The 25553-nt window shown below is 44.1% G+C and overlaps 1 protein-coding gene across 1 annotated transcript in view; it reads left to right on the top strand.

Moving 5' to 3' along the window:
- Positions 1-25553, top strand: part of CPVL (carboxypeptidase vitellogenic like) — a 46142-nt gene that overhangs the window by 7286 nt on the left and 13303 nt on the right. Inside the window, 6 exon segments of the mRNA XM_066628921.1 lie at positions 3636-3702; positions 6686-6808; positions 8368-8531; positions 9448-9457; positions 11465-11551; positions 13202-13375. Coding sequence (XP_066485018.1) covers positions 3636-3702; positions 6686-6808; positions 8368-8531; positions 9448-9457; positions 11465-11551; positions 13202-13375 — 625 coding nt within the window.

Below are 25553 nucleotides of genomic sequence, written 5' to 3'. Positions count from 1 at the left end.
ATGTGCCATTGGCACGCTCTCAGAACAACCAGAAAATCAGTGTCGTGTAGTTCCTAGACTGTTGTACTGAACTTTGGAGATTTTGGTTCACATCTCATAAAGCTTACTGAGTGCACTTTGACCAGTAATGATTTTTCATCTTACAGCCCTATTTTAACTCCCTATGCAGTGATGCAATGGCATCAACATGGGCCCCACTGTATCCCATGGGGGAGTTTCAGCCTCTGGAGGCCTCCTCTGGGTAAGCCAACAACAACAAAAAATGTTCCCTTACCCCAGGGTAAGCCTGCTATGAGCAGCAATATAGCTGGTTCAAGTCCATGTGGACCTAGGATGGGCGATGATGCCAGGAAGGGGGTTAAGATTTGGTGGATGCCACTGCCACTGAACCCATCCCTTCCTGGTTCAGATCTGTCCCCCTCTCCACCCCTGACCTGTTCCACCCTCGCATTGCCCCATTCTACCCACCGTCCACCTCCCTCCCACCCCCTGTGTGCACTTACCTGTGCTGGTGGGTGGGCATCATCCACTGGCATGTGGAGCTGGCCTCTTGCCGCTTGTGCTGGCAATCAGGCCACGTGTTCCAGCATGATGTGACCAGTCCCAAACGGGGTGGAGTCCAGCTGATCCTCGACAGATAGCAAGGACTGCACAATCTGGTGTTTTTCTTCTGAGAGTGGCATACCTTTCCAGGCAATTGATGCCTGTTTGTCAAGGGGACTCAATACATCTTTCTTCAAGAGCATGCTTCTTTGTGGAAACACAACATTTTTCCTGAACCCAAACAACAATTCTGTGTCACTGGTAATCTGTGATTCATCCCTTAGCAAGTGTGTCAATTGTGATAGTGAATATCGTGTGAATCTGCTTGTGTGCAGTGATAATGGGGGTATACTAGGGGCATCAAGGAGGCATCAAAATCAATAAGGGACAGACCAGCCCCCCTAATACTCTATGAGGAGCTAAAGCAGGGGTGCTCAATAGGTGGATCGCGATCTACCTGTAGATCGCGAGGCAAAATGAGTAGATCACAGAGTGCCGACCCCCCCCTTCAGGTGCCTCTGGGAGGAAACGCCGGGAGTAAGCCCCATTGTACTCAATGGGGCTTACTCCCAGGTAAGTGTGGCTAGGATTGCAGCCTCACAGCCTAATCCTAGGCATGTCTACTCAGGAGTAAGTCCTGTTATACTCAGTGGGGCTCAAGGTACACCAACATACATTGTACACATAAATGTTATACGTTATGATGGCGCGAACATTGTAAAAAAAACTCTGGTAGATCTCCGGGCCTTGCTGGGTTTCAAAGTAGCTCTCGAGCCAAAAAAGTGTGAGCACCCCTGAGCTAAAGTTTTGCTTTTATTTATGTAGAGACTGCTGTATACTAATGTATCAGTTTGTGCTTATTTACTGGTGGTACGTGACAGAGCTTAAGGAGAAGCTGTTTGAAAGCATCCATTGTTTATGGCTTTCTTTTTCTCATCCCCCTTGCTTTAGGCATTTGGAGCTAATCAAAGGTAGTGCAGAAAAGTTATTACAGCTGTTGGTTTATACATTTTTCTGCATTTCCCCCCTCCCCTTCCAGATGACTATGAAGGCTTGTTTATTCTGCATAAGAAAAAAGCTAACTACTGGGAAGGGCAGAAATGCAGAATACATCTTTCTTATCATCAAGATGGAAAATAGGACTGTTAGTCACACATTTCTTCATATGGCTGTCTGTCATCAGTGGTTTTGTAGGCACATTTTAGTAGGTTGTTCAAACAAGTGCAAATATTTAGCCATGGTCTTGCTGATTGGAGGGCCCAATCCTATCCAACTTTTCAGGACTGATGTGGCCATGCCAATGGGGCATGCACTGCACCCTGTGGTGGGGGGGGGGCAGTCACAGAGACCTCCTCAAGTTAAGGGAATGTTTGTCTGCTTACTTTGAGGCGGCATAGATTACTGTAAAGGGAAGGAGACACTGTTGAAAACACCCTTCTACATATGCTCAAATGCAACTTCTACCATTTGAGAAATGATGCTTTAGGACAGGGGTGTCCAAACATTTTGACAGGAGGGCTACATTATCTCTCTGATAGTCTGTCAGGGCCTGGGAAAAAATAATTTAATTTAAAATTTGAATAAATTTACTTAAATGAATATATTGGAGATTAAACTTATATATATGAATGAGGTCTTGTGATAGCTCAAGGCCTTGCACAAAGCAAGGCCAGCCTTTGCTGCTGTTGCTGCTTCACAGACATGAAACAGCAAGCAGCGGAAGGAGCCCTTGGCCTGCAGCTCGCATGAGAAGTCAAGCGAGCCTCACTGGTCCTCACCAACTGGTCCTCACACTGAGTGCAGTTACATCGAACCAGCACGGGCTCCAGCAAGTCTCCAGTGGGCCAGAGGCTCATTAGAGACTGGGGGTTCCCCGCCGACCAGATTGGGGTCCCTGAGGGCTGCAAATGGCCCCCAGGTCGGAGTTTGCACACCCCTGCTTTAGGATAAAATCTACATGTATCAGGAGCATGTTGCATGTATAGAAACATGAGTTCTTTTTTAATCAAAATAAGCTCATTGTGGAACACAATCTATAGCTGGACAGGAGATTAATTTTATTTCACCTTGGTTTATGTTTGTTTTTTGAGATAGAATACATTGGGCAGTTAAAAATAATGTAAATGGGTAGATGGGGTAGATCTACACCAGGTAGATGGGACTCATTAACCTCGGAAGGCAGCTCATCTGAGAGAAGGAAAACTCTGATCCCAAACCTCCACTGCCTTGTGGCTACATCCAGTTATGGAAAAGGCTTCAGGAGTCAACCTCGAGGCAAAATTCGGAGCTGGAGTCCCTGAGGCAGTTCATGGCTGAACACAGTCATGTTCTGGCAACTCCTGCCACGCCGCTGGAACCAACCGTAATGGCCTCTGCCTTTCCATTGGACCATTTCAGCGACGTGGAGAGGGGGGATTTGCTGCATGGGTAACGGTCTATCCTCCATATCTACTTTACCCAGGCTTCGCGCACTGGAGAGGACACTCTGTTCCAGAACCACCATTCAGAGCACAATACCATAGTCTTCGGAGACTGGATGCCAACAAAGTCTGTGGAATATGTTGCCTCAAGATGTGGTGATGGCCACTAGCTTGGATAGCTTTAGAAGGGGATTGGGCATATTCGTGGAGGACATGTCTACCCGTGGCCATCTTCCAGGTTCAATGGCAATATATCTTTGAATATCAGTTGTAGGGAAGCAATGAGGATGGAGAAGAGTATGCCTTTCTCTTCTGCAAGTGCTTCCCAGAAACTGTTGGTGGGTTGCTATGGGAAACAGGATGCGGGACTAAATTGGCCTTTGGCTTGTTCCAGCAGGGACCATTATATGCTTTATGTTAAAATTGCACCCCTCTTGTATGATTGCAAGACAGCACAAATAGAAGGCAGTCTGGATACAACTTATTTTGCTTTTGAAAGCCTACATTTCTTACTTTGATGGGGTCATATTTTTCACCTGTGGAATGTCTCCTGTCTGTCTCAAGGATGCAGTTGTTGCATAAGCTAGCAAGACTTAATTTTATGAGCACCATGAGGTTTTGCTGCAGTTTCTCTCTGTGAAAATATTTACTTGCACTTTGCCTTTATTTCAGTGCCCTCGTCCAGTTTTTCCAGCTCTTTCCTGAGTATCAGAAAAATGACTTCTATGCAACAGGAGAAGTAAGTTCAGATAATTTTTTTTCCCCTGAAAGCTAATAAACTCTCTCTTTCTTTCCCCCTGAGAGTGAGAGAGAGAGAGAGTGTTCACCAGTCAGGAAGGGGAGGCACTGGCAATACTTTAGTTTGCAGGGTCCCCCTTTTCTGGTGTTCATCTGGCATTCTTTGTTGATTCAGGGACACCATCCTTTTCTAATTCTCCCAGTGACTTGGATTGAATTCTAAACTACATTTCCTGGATACAGGCAAAATGTTTAGTTGACTAGGCAATTTGGCAAGATTTATTTTAAACATCTGCCTTCTGCAGTCTTCTGTTTGTATACATACTGTGGAAATGAGGATTTATGTGATCACCCAAGCAGAATTGGGAACTGTACCTCAAATGAATATTCAATACACAATGGGACATGGAAGTAGGTTTTTGGCTGATACGCACTCTCCCTTGCTTCTAAACATGCAACTATTATAGGCCTGGGTTCACACTAAATGTTCCACACACTGCCTTCCCTGCACGACTCAGAGGGTTGCTACTTCTCCCCTTGTAGATTATGTGTTGGAACTATGTATGAACTGGTTAACATTGCACAGAAAGCCACGGTATTCCGATATCAAACCTCTTTGTGTTGTTTTCACAAGGTGGTGTAATACATGTGATGAAGCAGTGCTTTGATTTTGATGCTTTGGCATGGTGTCCATTTGTTTGAATGCTCTAACTTTCCAGATAATGAGTCAGACCATGACTTTTCACCTCTGGGAAAATCTGTTATTTTGTATGTTTTTCCAGGGGTCGGGGTGTGTGAAAGAGTGGGTGGGTATGTGTGATCTGCTCCTGATGTGTTGGAGTATTAAAGAAAAACAAACAAGCCCTGATCAACAGGCCAACAACTCCCCTCTTTGCCATATCCAGTTGCGATACTTAACTGTGGTAGTCTCTACCCTGAGTGTTATCCAAATGCATTCTGAATTGGCTTGTGTCCCAATCCTATTGGGCCTCGCCACCAGCGGAACACATGTTCTGCTGGCAGTGACTGCCCAAAAATGGTCATAAAATATGCTCCAGTAGCATGCTGGCAATACTTTAGTATTTACTCAGTAATACTCATTTGCTGAGTAGCGTGCTGCCAAAGCACCAGTGGGAAAGCTGGAGCCATTTTGCATGCATTGACAGAGTGCCAGCTGCCTGGCAGGGGAAATGGAGTGTGGAATGGGGAGGAGCTAAACTGGGTGGGGAGGGGGGAGGAATGGAGTGGAGAGTTCACAGGAGAAGGTTGTGATGACACTCACCAGATCATATCCCATCCAGCAGCAGTCTCCCTGCCCCCTTTCTCTCACTGAACGGAGTCAGCGAAATTGCTAGTGCTGGTCTCATAGTAGGGTGGGAGGCTTATGGAAGGGAAAGGGGATTTAAACCTCCTTTCCCTTCCAAAGCCTTCTAGTCCTATCCCCTGCTATTGGATACATCTTTTCAGCATGGCAGCACCAGCGGGGGGGACGGGGCATGGATAATATTGGTCAGTTAGATTGTGAACTATGTGTCCAAGTCATACGTGTGCCGTCGTCATCGTCCTAGCGATTTTCCCGTGTCAGTGCGGGGTCCGCTGTTCTGCAAACCGTACGCCACTGACACTATCTGCAAATAATGGTTATACAACACATGTAAGGACTTTTGTTCTTTGGAATAATAAGACTGTGATCCTAAAGTTACTCACTAGGGAGTAAGCCATACCAGAGGTGGTGTAACTTACTTCCAAGTAGCCATATATAAGATTGTGCTATGAAACCACTTTTCAAACACCTGCGGTTTGCCCCCATCATCTTTAGCCTATAAAAATTGTCCCTCGGGCAACATCTTCTCAGCTTTTGTTTGAGCTTTGAATTCCATAATTCAAGCAAAAAGTAAATAACATTTTGTGAGGTAGTTGAAAATGTTCAGGCAATATACTAAGGTCCAGCCATTATTACAAGTATATTTTGAGCTCAGCTGGGGTGGGGAGGAGGATTCTCAATCCTTCCTCCACCAAGAATTTTTTGACACTTACAGCTGCTGACCTGAGGGGAGGAGAGCTTACCCATTGCTACAAAGTGCATGTGAGCCTATGAACAAACTGGTAGTTGTGCCTTTTTTATATACATTGAACTCTCGATTTAACAGACTTCTGTTTAACAGACTTTGGAAATAATGGATGTTGCCTGCTTCATTAAAAACTGGTGTTTATATATGTTTTGTGCATACATTACTTGCATTGTCGTAAATGCATTTGGCTTTAACAGACTTTTTGCAATAATAGGCACCTCTTTCCCCCATCAGCCCATTAAATCGAGGCATCACTAGTAAAATCATTTTTAAAATATCTATAAATCAGCCAGCAGGGGGAGCACAAGTGATCTGGCAAATTGGTGTGGTAGCAGATACATTGCAATGTAACAAAACTACTGTAATGTTACCTAATGTTTGCCAGTTATTAAGAGATTTAAACAATCTAGGTTACTCATAGTATTGACATGAAAGCTTCATAGCTATTTGATATTGCTTTTAAGTTATAGAATCTAAAACAGTGGTTTAGTGGAATCTAAACCTGTGGGTTGGGACACAGTGGGTCAAGTTTTGTGCTGGGTCATGGAGCAGTGTCTCCAATGAAAACATGGGTGATGGAAAGATCGGATAACTAACTGCCTCAAGCTCTGAGGCTATTTAAAAATCAGATGTCTGCTAATTGCCCTGCAAGGAGCCGAGCTCCTGCAGTTTGCAAGTCTGTGTAAATATAGGGAGATAGGTGTTTGAGCATCTTTCCTGCTTATTATTACTTATAAAGATATTTCTTTCTAGATTTTTTTTTTTGGTCTCATAAACCTAGGTTGGTCCCGATACAGTGTAATTTTAAAAAGTGGGTCCCAGTGCTAAAACGTTTGGGAACCACTGATCTAAAAGTAATTAACATGTTCAAACAAGCTTTTCTTGACTCATTTGCCTTTTCATCATCTTCAGTCTTATGCAGGAAAATACGTACCAGCCATTGGCTACTATATCCACATCAACAATCCTACAGCGAAGATAAAGATAAACTTTAAGGGTATTGCGATTGGAGATGGCTTATGTGACCCTGAATTGGTATGCTTTCCTATGTATAATATACTTTTAATTCTTTTTAGGCATGAGTGGAGTGTGGTTCTAAAACTGCAGACTAAAAAGAGACTACGGTCCCAAGTGACATCCTCATGGTGCTTGCTGCTTTTAATTTTTGCCCTGTTTCTAAAGATCAGATGAGTGAGGCCCCAATCCTATCCAATTTTCCAGTGCTGGTGCAGCTGCACCAGTGGGGCATGCACTTCATCCTGTGGTGGCGAGGCAGTCACAGAGGCCTCCTCAAGATATGGGAACATTGCAGCTGCAAAGCTGGAAAGTTGGATAGGATTGGGCCCTGAATTGGCTCTAAACCTGCACAATCTGCTTACATTTATTTATTTAAAAAATGTATATCCTGCCTTTCTCTGAGTAAGGGGAATCAAGGTGACTCACAACATTAAAATGAAAAAATAACAATAGTAAAATTTTAAGGGTGTGATCCAGACCCGATGATGGGCCAGTGCAAGTCCCATAAAGTGCCGTAAAGCATTTTCACACCACTATTCAAGGAGGCAGGCGAGCTCACGGACGTGTGCTGGCATCTGGAGGCTGATGTGAGCCTCGCTCAGCTGGTAAGGCTGTGCTGGCTGACACAGGCCAGTGCAGGGGTATGGGGAGTGGGAAAAGGAGGTGCTTTGGGGTGGGCGGGCTGCGGGTGAGTGGGGGGTGGGGCCAGAATCTGACACTTGTAAGGGAAATGCATTCTCCTTGCCCTGAACTGAACCTCAGGCAACCCCAAACCTGCATTGGATATAGGGAAGGCCAGCTGGCTTCCCCTTTCCAGGGAGGGTTAGGACTGGGCTGTAAAACAATAAAAACAAAACAAACCCCAATGGTTCATATAGACTGTTAAAATTACATTTGATTAAAATGCCAGCCCATCATGTCAGCTATCAAACACCATCCTGAAGAAAAGGCTCTGCCGAATGGTCTCCAAGGACCTTAATTCCAGAGGGAGGGAATTCCACAATTGGGGTGCCACCATGGAGAAGGCCCTGTTCCTCACCATCATCCCCTTCACCTCTGTCAGTGGTGGCAAGGTTAAAAGGGTCCCCCCTCTGATGGCCTCAGAGAACAGATCAGATTGTATGGAAGGAGGCGGTCCCTCAAATACCCTGGCCCCAAGCTTTAAAATTCAAAACTGGCACCTTTGAATTTTGCCAGGAAATGAACCAGCAGCCAGTATAGCCGTCAAAGCAGCAGACCAAATGAGTCAAATCAATGGCCGCATTCTGCGCTAATTGCAGTTTCTGGACAGTCTTCAAAGGCATCCCCATGTAAAGTCTTGAAATAATCCAGTCTAGTTGTTGCTAGGGCATGGATCACCATGGCTAAATCCCATTGAAGTGTTACTGCATCTTTTGTAAACTAAATAAAATGTTGTAAACTAAATATAAAATAAATCTGACAGCATGTGGTATGTGTGTTTTCTTTTAAATCTCAGCTGAATGCATTAACTGGGTTTTTTTTTTAAGTTGCTGTAGTATTTTTAGAAGATGAGAACAGTCTTGACTAACAGTACTGCTTCTGCATTCCCTTTACAGATCATTGGTGGCTATCCACAATTGTTATATCAAACTAGCTTGGTGGATGCGATGCAGAGAGAGTATGTCCAGCGGCAGATTGATTTGGGAGTAAAATACATCCAGCAGAAGAAATGGAGAGTAAAATACATCCAGCAGAAGAAATGGAGAGAAGCCTTTGAAGTGTGTATTGGAGGCCCACATGCTGGCCTTTAGCAGTTAAAACCATCTGAAGAGAGTAAAGGGGTCAGAAGGAAGCAGAAGAGAGGTCAGAAGCTTGGTGCTAGGGAAGGTGTCCATTATATTGTAATAGAAGGGGCAAGAAGATGAGAACAAATAGGGAAGGTAAAAAAAATCACCCAGTGTTTTCTGAAAAATTTACATTGGCCCCTTTTCAAAACTGAGTGCCTTAGTGTATGTTTACACAAGCATCTCTTTCATGAATTGCTTTAGTTTCTCTAAGCCCCTGCTTGTATGCCCTAAAGATTTAGCTTATCCCCAGGAAATCAGAAGAAATGCAGTCTTGAAGCATATTGCATATGCCTGAACACATGCTTAAAACTCTTCATATCCATGAACAGTGGTTCTGATTTTTGACCAAAAGGGTGGGGAGAAGAACTATTGATTGCCACACACTTGATGGTTGGTGTTTTACTCTGTGGCATGATTTTATTAGAAAAAAAATTCACTGCAAAATAGACATTTTACAACAGTCTTTTGCTGTGCACAGCAGTTACCATAGAACAACATTTTTCCAGAATTGTAGAAACTCTCAGCTGTGGTCTCATGTGGAACACACACGCACACTTGAGCCTGCAAGGTAGTAAAGTTAAGCACAACCCAACCTGTGGTGAATTGGAGAAATATGTTGTGTGTTAACGTAGATTCATTTTGAAATCATTTGTTTTCTCTGTAATAATTTTTAGTATTTTTAGTAATTTTTATTTTTAGTAATTTTTAGTAGTTCAGGAATCGTAATCGTAATCTAGTAATAGTAACATAGTACTTCCATATAAAGTTTTTTAAAAAGCATCTGTGAGAATTTTGGAAGCAGATTGAATACAAGATGCACCATTCTTATTGGCTGGTGTTGAATTAAAGCTTTATTAGGGTTACTGACATTGGGCATTGATTTATACAAGTGATGTGGGATAGGATTAGAACAGGCTACGTCAGAATGCCAGATGCAAGGGAAGGCACCAGGATGAGGTCTCTTGTTATCTGGTGTGCTCCCTGGGGCATTTGGTGGGCCGCTGTGAGATACAGGAAGCTGGATTAGATGGGCCTATGGCCTGATGCAGCAGGGCTCTTCTTATGTGCTTATGATTGGTTGGGAATGAAAGGGGTCAGAGGTTGACTCCTGGTCAGTTAGGAAAAGGGTTGAGTGGCTAAAGAGAGGAGGGTGGGAAGGAAAGGAGATCTGTGAGAAGCTGAATGAAAGCCTGCTGCTTTAATAACAATAGGGCATAAATGACTATCTTAGTTTAGGACCGGTGGGCAAACCTTGACTCATGGGACAATTGCGGCCTTCGGGACTCCTAATTCAGCCTTCAGAGAGCCCCCAGTCTCCAATGAGCTGCTAGCCCGCTGTTGGAACCCGCGCTGGGCCGTGACTACCAGTGGTGACCACCAGACACAAGCTGCATGCCAAGTTAGAACAAGGCCTCTTATAGTCTCCATGTGTTTTCTGCTTTTCCCTGGGCATTATTTTAAACCCCCCTCCTGAGGAGGCCTCCAGAGGCCGAAACTGCCCTGCAGGATTGGCAGGCACTGCACTGCCATGCAGGGAGTTAAGATCAGATTGATAGTTATGCTGTTGCTGTTTCGAGTTAGTTTTGTCTTCACAGTGTGGTTTGGAAATTGATCCCCATGCAGAAATGGTAATGAAATTGTCCTATATACAGTTGTGTGCCACTTAACTACGGGGATATGTTCTCCGATCCCTGTTATGCGATTAAGGGTGCAATCCTAACCGGCAGTTATGCTGGGATAGGTGGACCTGGAGGGTCACAAACGTGCCATAAAGCATGTTTGCGCCTCCTTAGGCAGGAGCTGCGTTGGCGCATACAGATGTGCCAATGCGCAGACGAAGGCAGAAGCCTCCGCCGTGGCTCCCACACCACCACTTGTGTCGGTGCAAGTGCACCGACATAAGCGGCGTGGGGGTGTGTGGGGAGGGGTCGGGAGCGGGGAGAGCGGGCCCGGGTGCAGGTGTGCAGGGAGCTGGGGGCAGGGCTGGGACCCAGCGGTTATGCCGGATCCCAACCCCAGTCCCCGGGGCAAGCGGAGTGGCTTCAAGCCGCTCTGCTCTCCTTGGACTTGCGCCACCTCCAAAGGTGTATGCGGGGCAAGCGTCTTCAAGCTGCTTTGCTCTCCTCAGACTTGCGCCACCTCCGGAGGTGGCACAGGTCCAAGGAGACCCATAGGGGCGTGCAGCCTTTACCCATGAATAAGGGGAAGAGCTTCCCCTTGCCCGTGGCTGAGCCGCTGCTCACTGCAATCCCTCATTGGATGCAGCGCAAGCCACCTGGCTTGCCTGCTCCAGCGCGGGTTAGGATTGCACCCTAAGTCATTAAGTGAACACTCTGTCCAATCTATTGCCTTTGTTGTGTAAACAGACACTCCCTGCCAGACACTAGCTGGCTGCACAGGCTACTGGAGATAGATTGCCTCTTCTTTGCATTCAGAGCCTCTCTGTTTTGTAAATAGACACTCTGCTGCAGGCTATGGGAGATGCAATTGCCTCATTAAGACTACTATGCTTTGACCACCTTCATATATGCAGTCCATCTTTAAGTGAAAGATTGTTAAGTGGCGCTCACCTTTATTTGATAAGAGACACTCTAGGGCCAGTGATGCATTGAACATAACAGGAAGTTTATCGCTGTAAGAATTTGTCCAGGATATGAGACAAATTCATTCATGTGCCATTCCGTATTTCCCAGCACCAGTGTGCTTTATCCAGCCTTCTTTCTTTAATTGTAGCAAAGTGAATCACACGCAATCTCACACTTACTGTATTGTGAGGGGAAAAAACATTAAGGAAAAGAGGATACATGCAGCATTTACAATAAGTAAGTTTTGTATTTTATTCCTTTATGTGTCTTTCCTCCTACAGGTGATTAATAATCTGTCGACTGGTAATGATTCCTTTCTTCAAACTGTTACAGGGTGTAGTTCTTTTGAGAATTTGTTGCAGTGCCAGGTAAGTGCACTTAGATGTCATTTATGAGTCATTTTGGAACTGTGTTCTTTAACCTACACAAATTATTATATTCTGGGCATGAACATTTATACAGAGGGGCCTCCATATCTGTGCATCCTGTATCCGCAGATTCACTTATCCACAGATTGGATCCATGGGCCCCTGCGTGCTACCCCTAGCGCCCACTGCACGCCCCCTCTGAAGGTGCGCAGAACAGAGTTCCCCTCACCTCTGGAGGGTCTTCTGAGCCCAGCAGAAGGCATGTCTGTCCGTTGCCTTTGCCAGAGTCAGTCTGCGCCTTAGGTGTAACAGAATGCAGCTTCCAGTTTTTCCATGAAACTGGAAGTAACTTTTTAATCCCTTATAAGGCATTAGGAGGCCTGGTGAAGTCCTCGAGGATTTCTCCAGCCTCCTACCGCCTTATAAGGAATTAGAAACATCGCTTCTGGTTTCTCCATGAAACTGGAAGTTGTGTTTTTTTAACTGATGGGCTCAGTCGGAACCTGGAAGAGGCGGTGGATGGACGTATTAGGCCTCCGCTGGGCTCGGAGGACCCTCTGGAAGCAAAGGGAGTGGAGCAAAGGGTGGGGGAGGCATTTGCCCTTATATGTGGTTTCACTTAACCCCTGTGGATATGGGAGCACACAGGGCCCATTAGAGGGGGGTAAAGCGGGTAATTTGTACCTGGGCCCAGAATCAAAAAGGGGGCCCATAAGCCAAAAAGGGGGGGGGCTAGAAATTTCCTGGAATCTTACATTTTCCAGTCTGCTCCACCAGATCCTGAACTCTGCGTCGGGCACAGAGTCGCTCAAGTCTGCGCTGGCAGAATAGCTGGCGTAGACTTGAGAAGCCCGTTGAGAGGCATGGGGCTCCTTCTGAGGAGACCTTTGGCGGCCTTGGCAGTGCCACTGGATGCCACGGTAGCTGCTTTGGCACTGCTGTACCTAGCGGAGCCGTCGGCTTTAGGATTGGCTGTTAGTATCCTACCTGTACACTGCTCTGTATTTTTTAAAAGCAGTGTTGATAAATGATAGCTTAATGGAATTTCCACTTGAACATATGAAGAACAAGCAGCAAGGACCGCCTGTTGCCTTCATGCCCTGCTGATATACTTTTCCGAGGCATCTGGCTGGACATTACTGGAAGTCAAATGTTAGACTGGACCTCTCGGTTCAATTCATCATGTCTCTTCTTATGTTGAACAGGCAAGTGATACAGTATATACAGTACTAGTCATTTTCATGGATGAGAATTGGATATCTTTTGTTACCTGTGCAGGGAGGATGTTTAATGCAAATACACTTTGTGTATGGAGCAGTGAGAAATGAATGTGGCAGGCAATTTCACCAAAACACAAATCACTTGACTTTCTGGTCTGATCGATTACCAAGTGCTGGCAGTTTTCCTGACTACTTGGTTTTCCCCCTTATGAAAGCAATAGGCTTGAACATGTTAAATTGCTTCAACATTTCAGGCTTAAGCAAGAAACCGCAGGGGTCATTTAATGCAATCCCCACTAATGTTGTGCTTTGCATGCTTGGGCGCAAAGCATCATCCTCTGCAGTGTGGATGGATAACATGGGCATGTAATTTTTGTGCATTGGTTTCATTTCTCACTATTTAAAAAAAAAATTTTTTTTTTAAAACTAGGATCCTCCTGATTACAAGTATTTTGAAAATCTGCTCTCCATGCCAGAAGTAAGGAAATCGATCCACGTTGGAAACTTAACTTTCCATAATGGGAGCATAGTTGCAGAACATTTGCTTGAAGATGTGATGAAGACAATAAAGCCATGGTTGGCTGTTCTAATGAATAACTATAGGGTAAGTAAGTTGCTAACCTCTTGATGCTAACATTGACAATGTGTAGCACACTCTCCTTTCTCTTGATGTTTTAGTCTCCAAATACTTGAAATGAAGAGTACCCAATTTAGTGTTCCTAGGTCTGTAACAGTTTAACCTTTCAGTACTGATGCTACTTATTATAGCAATGGGTGACCTCCAGAAATTAGCGGATTAACTTTGCCTGTCAAATCTTATCAATCATTGGAGGCTTTTGTGTTCTAATTTTTGGGAATTTTTTTTTTTGTGATATGCAGTTTCTTTGGAGGGTTAGAATTGAGAAATGCTCATAGGGCAATGGTATTCAAACTGGGGTATCGTGACGCCCCAGCCTGAGAGCCTTGGCCTCTGCCCCCTTAAGGGGTGGAGGCAGGGAGGAGGCAGTCAGTCCCTGCAGCACTCTCCAGTCCCTGCAACAGCCTTCCCGAGGTGCGGGGAGCCCTGCGTGAGCGTCTGCAGGGCTCCCCAACATTCTAAAAGTGAAAGTGAAGCGCAATCACTCCATTTTCACTTTCTGCAGGCTGGGGAGCCCTGCAAACACTTGCGCAGAGCTCTCAGCACCTTGGGAAGGCTGCTGCAGGGACTGGTGAGTGCTTCCCAGTCGCTGCAGCCCCCTGAGTGACGCGATCCTGGGGATCACAGCGTTGCCTCCCCCCCCCACTGCCTCCCTTTCCTCCCCTGCAAGGACTTACTGCGTTTTCAAGCTCCTGGAGAGTTTGAAAACTGCAGCTCATAGGGAGTGCATAACCTCATTTTCATTTGGAGACTGTGGTCCAAATCCTAACCAACTTTCCAACTCTTACATAGCTCTGTCAATGGGGCATGTGCTGCATCCTGCAGTTGGGGGGGGCAGTCATGGAGACCTCCTCAAGGTAAGGGAATGTTTGTTCCTTTATCTTGGAGCTTCACTGCCCTAGGTCAGGACTGTAAGTTAGTTAGGATTGTGCCCTGTATCACTTAGCTTTTGTGTGTGGATATTGGAGGGAAATGTTGTTTTTTTCCAAAACAGTCTTTACGTAAAACACAAAACTCATAAATCTCCTTGTGCACTAAGGTAATCTGGGAGGCCCTCCTCTAGGTGCCCTCCCCAGTTGCTTCTACAGGCAGGTGGCAACTGGTGATAGGGCCTCCTCTGTTGTGGTGCCCCAACTGTGGCACATTCACCCAAGGAAGCCTTGCCTGTTTTTCTACATTACCATCTCTTCAGTGCCAAGGGAAGACCTTGTTCTTTCAGTCTTTTAGAATGAATTGGATTTTGTTTTTGTCAGGTTTTTTTTTCTATTTTATGCCATTTTGATTCTACTGTTTCTTCTGCTCTGCAATTTGTTTGATTGTATGGTACTTTCTGTATTTTTACTAAATAAATGTATCGTATTTCTAAGTAAATACAATAATAGGTGCATGCAGAGCTAATTTTCAGACTTACTGTCTGAGGTAGCAGGTTCATGTGGAGATGCTTTCAGTTGGCCTTATCCCCAATACGACACTACACCATAGCAACTATGCTATCCTCAGCTGTTTTTCTAGTATGCAGAGCCAATGCTGTAGAGAGTGAGTGTCCTGGCATCTGCTACTTTCATAAGTGTTGTCCCAGGCAAGCGCCTGGATTTCTCTAGTGATGGGTCTGGCGACTTGCCCATAGAATTTGGTGTTTGCTTCTTACATAGGTTGTGTAGGAAGCTGTCTTCTGCTTAGTCACTGTTTTGTTCTCAGCATTGTCTACAGTGACTGATGCTGATACTGACATCAGTTTTTCACGGTTTCAAAGAGGTATGTTCCAGCTCTACTTGGACACAATGGTGTACCAAGCAGGGGGCACGAGAGGAGGTGGTGGTGGTGGTGGTGGGATGCCCTGGCTTCCCCTCTGAGCATCACATGGGGGGAGTGAGGTCATCCAAGATGGCAACTGTACCTCAGAAATAGCCATTGGGCCCAGCGTTTCTGCTTCTTTATGCACCCCCTTCTGGCCATGTTGCACCAGAAAGGGGTGTGTGAAGAAGCAGCGGCCCTACTAGGTCCAATGGCTCCTTCCTCCCCTTTGCTCCTCTAAGCACATCAGTGAAACAGGAGCAGGCAGCAGGGCAATGAAGAGCTCCACAGGCTCCCCCCAACTCCTCCTGCTTCAGCCTCTGTGGCTTTGGGATCTTGTTGACAACAAGGAACAAGCAGGGAGATCACACATGTGCTCCACTGCTGTTTTCTGTTTATGTGGCTTTGTGATCTCACGACTGCCCCATGCCTTTCTCTTTGGAGGCTCAGCCTCCAAACAGAGAAAGGAGTGCAGCAGCAGGGCGATCGCAGATCTCCTGAAACAGGAGATGTGGGTGGGGCATGTATGCGATCTCCCTGCTGCTCCATTCCTTTCTGTCTTTGAAGGCTGAACTTCCAAAGAGAATGCACACACACCCTACCGCTCTCACCATCTTCTCTTGGGGGGAATTTGGAAGTGATGTCACAAGGTTGCCGCAGGTTCCAGGACCTCTTAGTACACCACTGCCTGGACATATCGACTCCTGACATACCGTTAATTTTAGATGTATCTTCATCAACATGCTTAAATTGGCTCAGAACTGTTTATGGTCATGGATTTCTCCCAAAGACTTGTGGGACTTGAAACACCCTACCTACATGTACTGCAAAGTTAAGACACACTGAAACAGCTTAAGTTGTCTTTAAGGGCTGAGCTATGTGGACATGCTCTACAGCTGCTTGAAAGCTAGGAAATTAATAAAGGAAAGTGTTTTGTTCTAAAGAAATGCTTTATATTTTCTGGAAAAGGATGAATGTGCTTTTCACACTTTTGATGGAATGAAGTATGTGTTAGTTTTAAGGGACATAAAACAAAACAAACATTTTGGCTTCTCACTCAACCAAAACCAGATGGGTAATAATTCTACACATAACTTGTATAGGATTTGTGAAGGGTACAGAATGGCATGTGGTAGCTGCAGTGATGAATGTTGGGGCCTGCTGGCCTTTTAAAAGAGCATAATCACATCTAGATTAAGAGTAGCACACATGGGGCTTAAAAATGCTTTCACAAATGTTTCAGAAATTCTGCCTTAAACTGTGTTTACAACAGTCCTTTCATATTTCCTTGCCTAGGCCAGACTTCTTACCATGTTTGTTTTTTTATTTCCTGTAACGGTTTTCATCAGGAATTATGATGATGTGATTTAGAAAATGCTATGGTAATGGTATACATGGTCTGTTAAAAAACAAAAAATCTGGTACCCGTATCCTTGATTGTAGTAGTCCAGTGGTTCCCAAACTTTTTTAGCTGGCAGCTCCTTTGACCTACTGGGCCACTGGCCGCGGATTCCCATTAGGGCTGCAATTCCCATTGTATAGGGAGGCAGGTTTTTCCTGAGGATTCTGTGGCTCCCCTGGCTGATTTCTGTGGCTCCTCAGGGAGCCATGGCTCACAGTTTGGGAACCACAGAGTTATGTAATGCTTGTGAACTACCAGACGACATGGCAGGGGTTTTTGGGTCATTCTTGAGTAGCTCTTTAGCAACTATGGAGACCTATAAGGTGATGAAAAGCGTTAATCCCCATTGAAAATCTTCCTTGTTCTGGCCCACAGATTTCTAGCGGGTTCCAACGTGTGTTGCATCTCTTTTCCAAGACTGAGGAAGGGGTGGCTGTTCAATTTCCAACCACCCAATTTAATGTGGGTTGCTTGACCCTCAGTAACAGCTTTTCAGGAGGAATACAAAGTGTAGCAGTTATGAGGCAGTAGAAAAACCACTATATAAGTAAGAATTCTGTCTGCAGATGTCAGGATCCAAACCACTATATAAAAGAAAGGCTACTCTGTTAACATTCTTTCCTAAGTTTCCTTTGAAATCTCTGAAAAAATGCACACCACTATGGTTTTCCTATCGGCTTGCACTTACAGGACCTTCCCTAGATGACAACAAAATTTCACTACATATGAAGTTCTTTAGATCACAGTCAATATGACTGTGTTCTCAGCGGTTTATTCTATTCAGACAAAAGATTTGTGAATAGTACAGCAAGGTAGAAATGGCATACCTTCTTGAAGACATTTTGGTGAACAGTGATGCGTGGTGCATATTAAAGACTAAACACCTACCTGATCAGACAGGACTGTGGGTGGCCAAACTCAATTCTAGGTCATACAGGTGAGTAGAAGTTGGAAGTGGGACCTGCAGAGCAGCAGAAACCCAAGTTTTGCTCTGTTGACTGGGTAAGGGCAGAAGGACTTACTTCCGAGTAGACAAGAATAGGATTGTGCTCTAAATCACAGAGGCAGGACACAGTGTGGGTCTTGGTGAAGGATTAGGGCACTGATAATAAATGTCATTTTACTCATTGCTGTAAAAGTTCAGGGGCAAAAGCAGTAAAACTAATTAAGAACTCTTTAAAAAGTATGCTGTAATTTAGAGGAAGTCAAACTGATAGTGTGTTAAATGAGCTTCCTTCATTTAATTAAAACAAAATTAGAAACCTGCTTCCTCTATACAGGGTTGGAAGCCCTTTAAGGGTCCTGGTTGTCTGCTAACAAATGTTTAATAACCTTGTAGCGATGGCCAATCTCAATAAAGTTTTTTAAAAAATCCAATCCAATTAAAAATGGCAATAAATATTCAAAATGTGGGTATTTTGTGGGTGGCACTTTGTACACCCTCAGGAAACTGAACTGAATAAAATGCATTGTAATTAAAATTTTAAATTAGGATGTGTGTTTTTACCCAGCAGCTAACCAGTGAGTTGCATCTGATGTCATACAGAATCATGGTTTCTTTAGTGAATTCATAGTTTGTTTGACCATATTAACTGGGACCATCAACAAAGTGCAATCTAAACCTATGGTTTGAAACTGGGTGTTTAACTTAAGAGCCATTGCTCCTTGGGGAGCCGCGGAAACCTGCCAGGGGAGCCGTGGAATCCTCACGAAAACCCACCTCCTTCCTATATGATGTATAGGATTGTAGCACTAATGGGGAGCCATGGCCAATAGCCCAGTAGATCAAGGCAGCCACCAGACAAAAAAGTTTGGGAACTACTGGTTTAACTGATATTATCAAAGCTTGCTGTAATACCTTTGAAGATGATGGAATTATCAGGTCAGTTTTTTGACCATTAAGGGCCTGATCCTAACGAGACCAACATTTATTATGATCTCAGACACGTGCTCCAGCCCCACTGCCAGTGCTGAGTTTCATAAAAATACAATGCTGGTGGGAGACACCCAGGACCATCAGACAACCCAGCACCAGTTGATGCTGAACCTTGCTGTCAGAAGGATGCATCAGTGGAGCTCTGGGCAGAGACGGGGAGACTTTTCGGGGAGATGGGGGAAGGTGGGGAGGGGTCAGAACTGGGAACTCCCCCTGACAGAACAGGAGGGGATCAGGCTGGGGTGGGGGTGGGAATGGCAGCAGAGGCTGTCACTGAATCTTATCCCCCCTCCTGAGTTGCGGAGCCCTACATGGGCCTCCTTGATTCTGTTCCAGCTCAAAGGCTGGTGCAGATCAGAGTAGACCTATTGCAGCTGCCTGGACTTGACTAAAGTTCCCTTACCCCGAGGAGATCTTCGGCAGCTTCCCTGGCCCCACAGGTTACAACAGCAGCAGCCAGCGCCACTGTACCACTGGGCATTGGGAAAGAATAGGATTGTGAAAGAGTTCTGCCATGGCTGTTAAAAGAAAAACCTTCATTCTTATACCTTGTTGTTGTTATAACAATCAAGCTAAACTTTAAGTGTTTTATATGGGAATGCCTTTAATTAGGATGAAGAAAGTATAGCTGATCGAGAACAGGACAGCCAGGTTGTTAGCCAGGACTTGCTGCACCAAGCACATTACACCTTTCCTAAAGAACTTAATTGGCTTCAGGGCATAATTCAAAATACTTGCAGGGTATAAATTAATATTCTATCTAGGACCAGGATACTTGAATGACCACCTACTTCCATGTGCACTGAGATCACCCATGCAGGCCTTGCTTTGGTTACCTGCACCTACATCAGCTGGGTGCAAGGAACCAGGGCATTTTCTGTAATTGTCCTTTAAAATGCCCTTCCCAGAGGAGCCTGCCTGGGGCCTCTCTTTCACACAGCCAGTGGAAAAAATGTTATTCAGACATTGCTTTAAGGGTGGATGGGGTTGATTAGCCTTAGGACACAATCCTAACCCCTTATGTCAGTGCTTTCCAGCACTGACATAAGGGCAATGCAGCTCTGAGGTAAGGGAACAAACACTTGCTTACTTTGAGGAGACCTCCGTGAGTGACACCCAACTGCAGGATGCAGCACAAGTCCCATTGGCACTGCTGTGCCAGTGCTGGAAAGCACTGACATAAGGGGTTAGGATTGCACCCTTAGTAGGTTAATTGCTGCTCTGTATTCTGTATCCTTGATTAATCATGTCTTATGTTTTGATTTTGAACTGGTTGGTTGGCAACCTTCAGTCTCAAAAGACTATGGTATAGCCCTACAGCACCCAGAATTCCCAGGCGGTCTCCCATCCAAGTACTAACCAGGCCTGACGCTGCTTAGTTTCCGAGATCAGACGAGATCGGGCACGTGCAGTGGTTTTGAACTGATTTTATTGTAAGCCATCTGTTCTGCCAAATTCCAATCCACTGGGCCTTGTGCCCGCTTAAGGCTGATTAGTTTCCCTTGTGAAACTCACCAGTGCAGCAAGCAAAAGTCAGAGTCCAGTTCCAGTCCACAGATTCCAAGTAAACCAGTCCAATCAATGAGAGTTACCAAATCAGAGTCTAGAGCCAATAAGCCGAGTTACAGTCCGAGGTCAGGTTCCAGGTAAGTCAGTCAAATCAGTCAGGGTATCCAAGTCAAAGTCCAAAGTCATTAAGCCAAGTCACAGTCCACAGTCAGATTCCAAATTCAATAAGCCATCAGTCTCCTCTCCAACCTGCACTCCTTCTACAACCCACACCACTAGTTCCTCTGTTTATATGCTATTTATATGCTCCCAGGTTCACTTTAGCCTCTAGTGGCTACAGCTGTACAGCACCCCTCCAGCTACCATCTGGGCTTTAACCCTGCATTTACTTAGAGCAAGGGGCACTGTGGACACCACACCCTATCTCCTCGGTGATATCTTCCGCAATTCCAATTCACCATCTGGAAATATTTTTACATTGAGAGGTGCAGTATGCATGTATGAAATAAATGGAAGAACATGGCAGATATAATTTTAAAAAATTAGTGAAAGACAGTGACATTGGAAGGATCTTGATTACTCATTTATCTAATCTTTCCATATACATTCCCAATTTTTTTAAATACCAGAAGCCTTTTTTTTTTTGTCCCTTGACTGTTACCATCCTGTTTTTCATTGTAGATGCATTTTATAGTCTTCAAAGGACATAAAACCTTTTCAAAAACTTTCCCATTCCTGAGGATTCTGGATATATGTCTTTCTCAGTTATTTGTGTGCTTGTTTATATTTCAGAGCTCTGGCTTCATTTCCTCCCAGTTTTGCAGTTGTGAGATTGACTTGAGCTGCCCTTTTTCTGCTTTCATTTTGGTAACTTCTTTGTTTTTTAAAAAATAGAATGCAGCTGTTAACTGAGACACTTAAATTTTTATCAAGTTTTCCCATCAGATATATTTTACGGTGTCACTCATGAGGAAATGTTACACCAATTGGTTCAGGCAATGACAAAAACATGGCACATGTGCGAATTGGCCGTTTTTCAGCCCTCGCCTACAACATTGGCTCCATTGTTCATAACAGAGCCCAGGGAAAGATCTCAGGAACTAACCCACACATATTTTGTCTTCCATCACCTAAAGATTCCCTTCTGCTACTTTGAAATGAGAAGTGCTTTTTCTTAAATATATCAGCTTGTCAGTCCTTAAGATAGAGGTACTCTTCAGTGCCCTAGGTGTTGATAATTACTATTTTATCATAAGAGTACCCGTACTAGCACTTCTGCCAGATTTTTATTTTGAATGACTTCTATACCATGCTAAGTTGAGCACGTTTTCTGTGTCTGTCTCATAGATAGCATGCATGTACAAGTACTCTCTTGTAGATCTGCTGGCTCTAGTTTTGAGGGTACTATATAGCCGTCTTATATGCTGATTGGTAAGCAGCTTCCTCATGAGGAAGCCAATGCCATGTCTTCCTCATAAGGAAGCTGCTTGAATCAGCATGTAAGGTGGCTATGCCATAGCCCCCAAACTACAGCCAATAGGGCTGATCTTGTCTGATCTTGGAAGCTAAGCAGGGTCAGTCCTGGTTAGTACTTGGATGGGAGACCGTCTGGGAATACTGGGTGCTGTAGGCTTATACCATAGTCTTTCGAGACTGAAGGTTGCCAACCAACCAGGGCAAAACCAATACCATTTCTTGTTTCAGTACCCCAAATGTACCTAAGAATCTGTCTAACTCTTAAAACAGCAAACTGTGTGTAGTCCTGTATTATTTCCCCCATGTTTCAACTGAACCTGACAGGGAATGGCTTGCCTAATGCCACCTAGTTAATTCATTGCAGAAGCAAGATTTGATCCAGGAAAGTCCCAATTTGAAGCTCAGTTTCTGAGCTGCTGTGTCAACTCCCAGCTGCAAGAGCTCCTTCATGTCTCTGGTTTCTGCAGATACTTTCCAGCAAGCATCTCTTCAGATCTGTCTTGCCCAACAAGTGGTTGTGTAATCTGAGTGCTACTTCTAGAGACCTACATGAGTTTTGTCTTACTCTGTGCCGACTTGCCTGCCCTTGATCCGCCCCTTGATGTCTCAGAGCTTTTGATAAATCATAATGTGTTAGGTTTGCAACATATATTTACTTTCTACTTGCTCTAAACAGGTTATAGGCACTTCATGGGCACAGGATGTATCTGAAGCCACAGGAAGAATGTTGAGGAATATATCTTTTTTTCATCTCCATGGCAGCTATTTTGGAAAGGTTAACTTGCCTTGGGTTAGGATTCCATATTGCAGTATTTAAAGAGTTCATCTAGTCAGGAAATTGCGGCAGCCCTGTCACTTATCATAAGACAGCTCATAAAATCCCTGCTAATTGCATCTTTGTTCCAGTATTTAAGGTCGTAATGTCTTGGTCCTTAATTACATCCCTTGAAGTAACCTTAATGTCTGTACCAGCATAGCTAAACTTGGTTAGCTGGTTGTAGTGTAAGTAAAGGTTAAGTTTTAATAAGTGATATTCTAAGTAGAGGCAAAGTTGAATCTACTCTTTTTGACTAGTTTGGAAACTGCAAGCTGAGGGTGCAAATGCATCACTACATTAGTACTTACTTGAAGTGGTTGTGTATTACATGTTGTTGTGACTTTTATTTTTTTTTTGAGACACATAAGGGCTTTTAAACAACCATTCTTACACTTTGACTTGTAGTGCTACACCCATGAAGTGTTGTTATGAGGATGGGGGAACAGGCTCTTTATATAGCCAGTCACCTCAGTACTTCTCAGTTGGGCATTGTGTGTGAAGGAGCGTTGATTAAACGGGAACTGTCAACATGGTAGTCTCCAAGGTATTGGGAGACAATTACCACAAGGTGTGGCTACCACTGTATTCTGTGGCTTCTGGAGGTCTCCTCTAAGGGGACATTTGTCCCCTTGTTCCGGGGTGATCCCAGGCAGCCATTTTGGGACACCTCAGACCAGTGCCAGCAATATCTAGTTTATATAGATCCATGAAGGAAGACCAGGCCTGGGAAGGGGGTTGGGATTTGGCATGCACTGCTGTGGCCAAACCTGGGCCTGATGCACCCTCTCACCATCCCATTCCATCCACCCACGCCCTGTTTGATCCCCTTTCCACCTTCTTCCAACCCCCTGCACCAGCTTAACCGAGCCAGCAGATCTTCAACTGTCCGCCGGCACACAGAAGCTGCGCTGTTCTCCCTGCCATTGGGTCTGCAGCACATTTGGAGGCTGCTTTGCAACTGCTGCAATGCAGCCTCTGCTGGCACAACACTATTACACCAGTGGCCACTGGGGATAGGATTGAACCATGGGATTCCTTCAAGTTTCTTGATCACTGCTGCTGGTACAGAACTTCGTAGTTTCTTCTCTGAATTTTTCTTGACCCCTCACTCTCAGCAACTTTAGTTGTTGCTCATGTTTTAATAGTAGGCTTATATCAATTGTTAATTGTTAAATTGGTAAGGGATTACTTGTTTTGCTGTCATATTTGTTTTGATTTATTTTGCCGCTTTAAGAGGTGCATTTCTACACTGCTTTTCTGTACAAAGTTGACTTGCTTTGATTTGACTTATTATCTTAAGCCCTTTCTGCCCAACGTTGCATATACACAACAGGGATCAAATGTATACACGTGTGGGCTGAGCAGATATGAGTTAAAGAAATATGCCAAGTGCATATGTTTTTGCATCTGGAATATCAGCTTCATTTCAAAATCCCAGGGGTAATCCAAAGAGGCCTTCATTCAGCTGTTTACTGTAGCTCTGTTGGATTCCTTTCTCCTTCTTCTGTTGATTGACGGGGCCTGACACTATCCCTATATAACTGTGTGTAAGGCTACCACATGTTCTATTATTCCATGTTCACATGACAATTCTGGGTAGTTTGCATCATTTTCAAAAGCTGACTGATTAAATATTCTGTTACCTATTTAAACTCATTTAAACTGCAAAACAGTGTTCAAATTAGTGTAGTATAGAAGAGTGACTTTTAAAAAGTTGCAATAGAAGTACTTGGATTGAGCCACAAATTGACTTTATGCCTAATCTAGTTTTTTGCATAGAGAACACATTGCAACGTTGTTGATTCAAGGTGCGATGCTCATCAAGGAAAGAATGTGATCCATATCTGAACAGTCAGAAAGAACAGTACTGTAAATCCAGGCAGGGTTCAGGATTAGAATCTTCAAGATTAGAGGATGACAAAACTTCCATGAAAATGTTTCTCACTGACAACAAATATAGTAGTTGTGTTGTATTTTGATATTTTATTCCTAAAGTGTAAAAGCACCTGCCTATAATATTTCTTGAAACAGACCAGATAAAAGGAAAAATGTTGTAGTACTTTAAAGTGCTCTTATAGGAAATATTTTGTCACTGCACATGAAACATGTGCTTATATATAACATGCATTTTGTTGAATTAAATTGTGGACTTTATTGAAAAAAAGTGCACAGGCTGAGCCTCTTTATCTGCTAATTTTCATCTTCAGTTCTGGCTCAATGAGGGTCCCCCGTACCCATGTTGAGCCAGACTTTGCCCAACCTGAACCTTCTGAAGGAGACCAGGTTGGGTCGCCTCTGGAAGGTTTTCTGAAACCTGCAGAAGTTATATGCATCTGCCCACAGCCTCTGTGGGCTTCAGAATGGCCCCAGAGCACAAAAAAGTGACTTCTAGTTTCCCTCCTGCACAGCTCCAGCCACCTTCAGAGGGTTTAAAGGTGCAAAATCTGCAGATTTCATTATCTGTGGGGTGCTGAAAATGGATCCCTTGCGGATACCTAGGCACCACCTGTATGAACTCCGTACAGTTCATACAAGTTCTTGTAAATAAATTTCATTAGAATTTCATTTTCTTTCTCACTTATCAACTTTGAACACATGAATAATTATTAGTTGACACTTCATTGGTAAGTATTGCCAGAGGTTTTTTGTGTTTTTTTTTAAAAACCACACAAACAAAAAAAGTGCTAACTTCTGTTGGCTGTATAATTATAGAAGCTTTGAAATTTAAGCAATTCAAAGGAGTTTTATTAAAAGACCTCTGTGTGTGCAGTTATATATTTACAGAAACATATGCTGCAAACTTTATGAAAACAGTGTATTAAAACTATTAAACAGAAATTAAAGAACACTGCAGTTTATAGTATATGACTTTTTGGTTTGTAAAGATGTTTAACCTAACTAAATAGGCCTGTTCTGTTATGCGCTGGGTCTGTCTTTTTGCTGGTAATTGTAATTATTCCCATATTGTTGAGTGTAACAGCTGCAGAAAATTTTGCAGAGGCCATGGAGAATCAAGGTCTTTGAGGCATAGCTCCTTCATATAAACAGTGCAATTATTTTATTTGAGCTAGCTTGAGCGAGTCTTATAGAAAAGGCTTTTAACCCCATCAGGATTTTTTCAGTAACAAAGAATTAATAGTTCATAGGAAACATGTGTGCGTTGTAGCCATACAAAGGGTTCTATCTTGGCTGAGCCCGAACAGTCTGCTGT

The sequence above is a fragment of the Tiliqua scincoides genome, chromosome 5 (genome assembly GCF_035046505.1).
Source record: "Tiliqua scincoides isolate rTilSci1 chromosome 5, rTilSci1.hap2, whole genome shotgun sequence".
Taxonomy (NCBI): Eukaryota; Metazoa; Chordata; class Lepidosauria; order Squamata; family Scincidae; genus Tiliqua; species Tiliqua scincoides.
The sequence above is the reverse complement of the archived record's forward strand: the minus strand, read 5'-3'. Positions and strand labels throughout refer to the sequence as shown.